General features: G+C 41.9%; 1 protein-coding gene across 9 annotated transcripts in view; it reads left to right on the forward strand.

Annotated features, from left to right (window-relative positions):
* The window catches only part of tjp1b (tight junction protein 1b), a 62,245-nt gene that overhangs the window by 46,191 nt on the left and 14,192 nt on the right, over positions 1-1,862 (forward strand). For 6 of the 9 annotated variants that reach the window (XM_020621520.1, XM_020621530.1, XM_020621537.1 and 3 more), the window contains one exon: positions 1,224-1,330. In XM_020621520.1, the coding sequence (XP_020477176.1) occupies positions 1,224-1,330 (107 nt within the window). The remainder of the gene's footprint in view (positions 1-1,223; positions 1,331-1,862) is intronic. The other 3 variants (XM_020621527.1, XM_020621576.1, XM_020621562.1) reach the window with 1 other exon arrangement.

Consider the following 1,862-nt stretch of genomic DNA (forward strand, 5'->3'; position numbering starts at 1 on the left):
CAATACGGTGCAGTCGTCCTGTCCCCTTTGCAGAAAAGCACCCCAAAGCATGGTGTTTTCGTCCCCATGCTTCATGGTTGGGATGGTGTTCTTGGGATTGTACTCATCCTTCTTCTTCCTCCAAACACGGCGAGTGGAGTTTATACCAAAAGGTTCTATTTTGGTCTCATCTGACCACATGACCTTCTCCCATGCCTCCTCTGGATCATCCAGATGGTCTTTGGCAAACTTCAGACAGGCCTGGACATGTGCTGGCTTGAGCAGAGGGACTTTGCGTGCGCTGCAGGATTTTAAGCCATGACAGTGTAGTGTGTTACTAATGGTAACCGTTGAGACTGTGGTCCCAGCTCTCTTCAGGTCATTGACCAGGTCCTCCCGTGTAGTTCTAGGCTGATCCCTCAACTTTATCAGAATCATTGATACTCCACGAGGCGAGATCTTGCATCTTGAATTTCTAATAATTGCGCCGACAGTTGTTGCCTTCTCACCAAGCTGTTTGCATATTGTCCTGTAGCCCATCCCAGCCTTGTGCAGGTCTACAACTTTGTCCCTAGTGTCCTTAGACAGCTCTTTGGTCTTGCCCATAGTGGAGAAGTTGGAGTCTGATAGATTGAGTGTGTGGACATGTGTCTTTTATACAGATAATGAGTTCAAACAGTTGCAATTAATACAGGCAATGAGTGGAGGTATAAGCTTAGGTCTCAGCTTGAGCCCAAGTCAAGATACTTCTAGATATCTGTTGATTCATGTGATATTATTATGCAAGGCCATGGGGATTTGTTCAACCACAAAAGGATGCTGATCCACAGCCACTGGGATAAACTCCACTGGTCTTGATCTACTGTAGACACTGCTTGGCTGATTGTGATACTTTCTTCTGTCAGTGTGAGCACTGGGTAACTGTACTATGTGTGAGAGTGTGCAAGTACCGTATGTGCCTGTTTTGTGAGCTTTTCAAAGTGTTTTTGACTCATCACATTTATCCAGGAAATCACCTGCCATTTTCCCTGACTGTTTCCCAAACATCCATGCAGAGTAAACAAAACCTGCTAGCTGCAGCAAATTCAAGTTAACACATCTAAGTAAAAGAGCAATTAATCTTCTTTAATCAGTACTGTTAATCCCAGTGGGAGCAGTGGCTGTCAGCAAAGTGTGATCAGTGTATTGTGGTCATGTGAACTCTGTGCTAACATTGTCTTTGTTGCTGCTATTCACTCTGTAAGCAGAATATGGCCTGCGCCTGGCCAGCCACATCTTTGTCAAGGACATTTCACCTGAGAGCCTGGCAGCTAGGGACGGCAACATCCAGGAAGGGGATGTTGTACTGAAGGTGAGGGAGAGGGCTGGGGAGGGGAATGAGAAGCCTGGTGAATATTTGTAACTGTCATAAAATATTAAGGATGAATGAAAATGTTACATAATTATCTTGTTTTAATGTTGCTTCTGATGGCGAACAAAATGGATAATTTGCTGCACTAGCCTCTTTGTGTTGTTTTATGTTGCTTTGTATTTTCTACTACCCAGTGTTGTATGTTAGCAGTTAGCTGCAGCCTTATCTGCTTGATGTAGCTCAGCTGTTTCATGTTTCAAAAAAAATATATATATATACACACACACACACACACACTGCTCAAAAAAATAAAGGGAACACAAGGGAAAATAAGACATTCAACTATGTAATGAACAAGGTATTTAATAAGAATATTTCATTCATTCTGATCTAGGATGTCTTATGTTGTGTTCCCTTTATTTTTTTGAGCAGTATATATAAATGTAGCTCCATGTGTATAAGTGATGCTTTTTTTTTGTTGGACATTTTCAGAACTGTAACTTTTGTGAATCAGTTTTTTTTTTTTTTTTTT

Source organism: Monopterus albus, unplaced genomic scaffold, assembly GCF_001952655.1.
Source record: "Monopterus albus unplaced genomic scaffold, M_albus_1.0 scaffold7.1, whole genome shotgun sequence".
NCBI classification, from domain to species: Eukaryota; Metazoa; Chordata; class Actinopteri; order Synbranchiformes; family Synbranchidae; genus Monopterus; species Monopterus albus.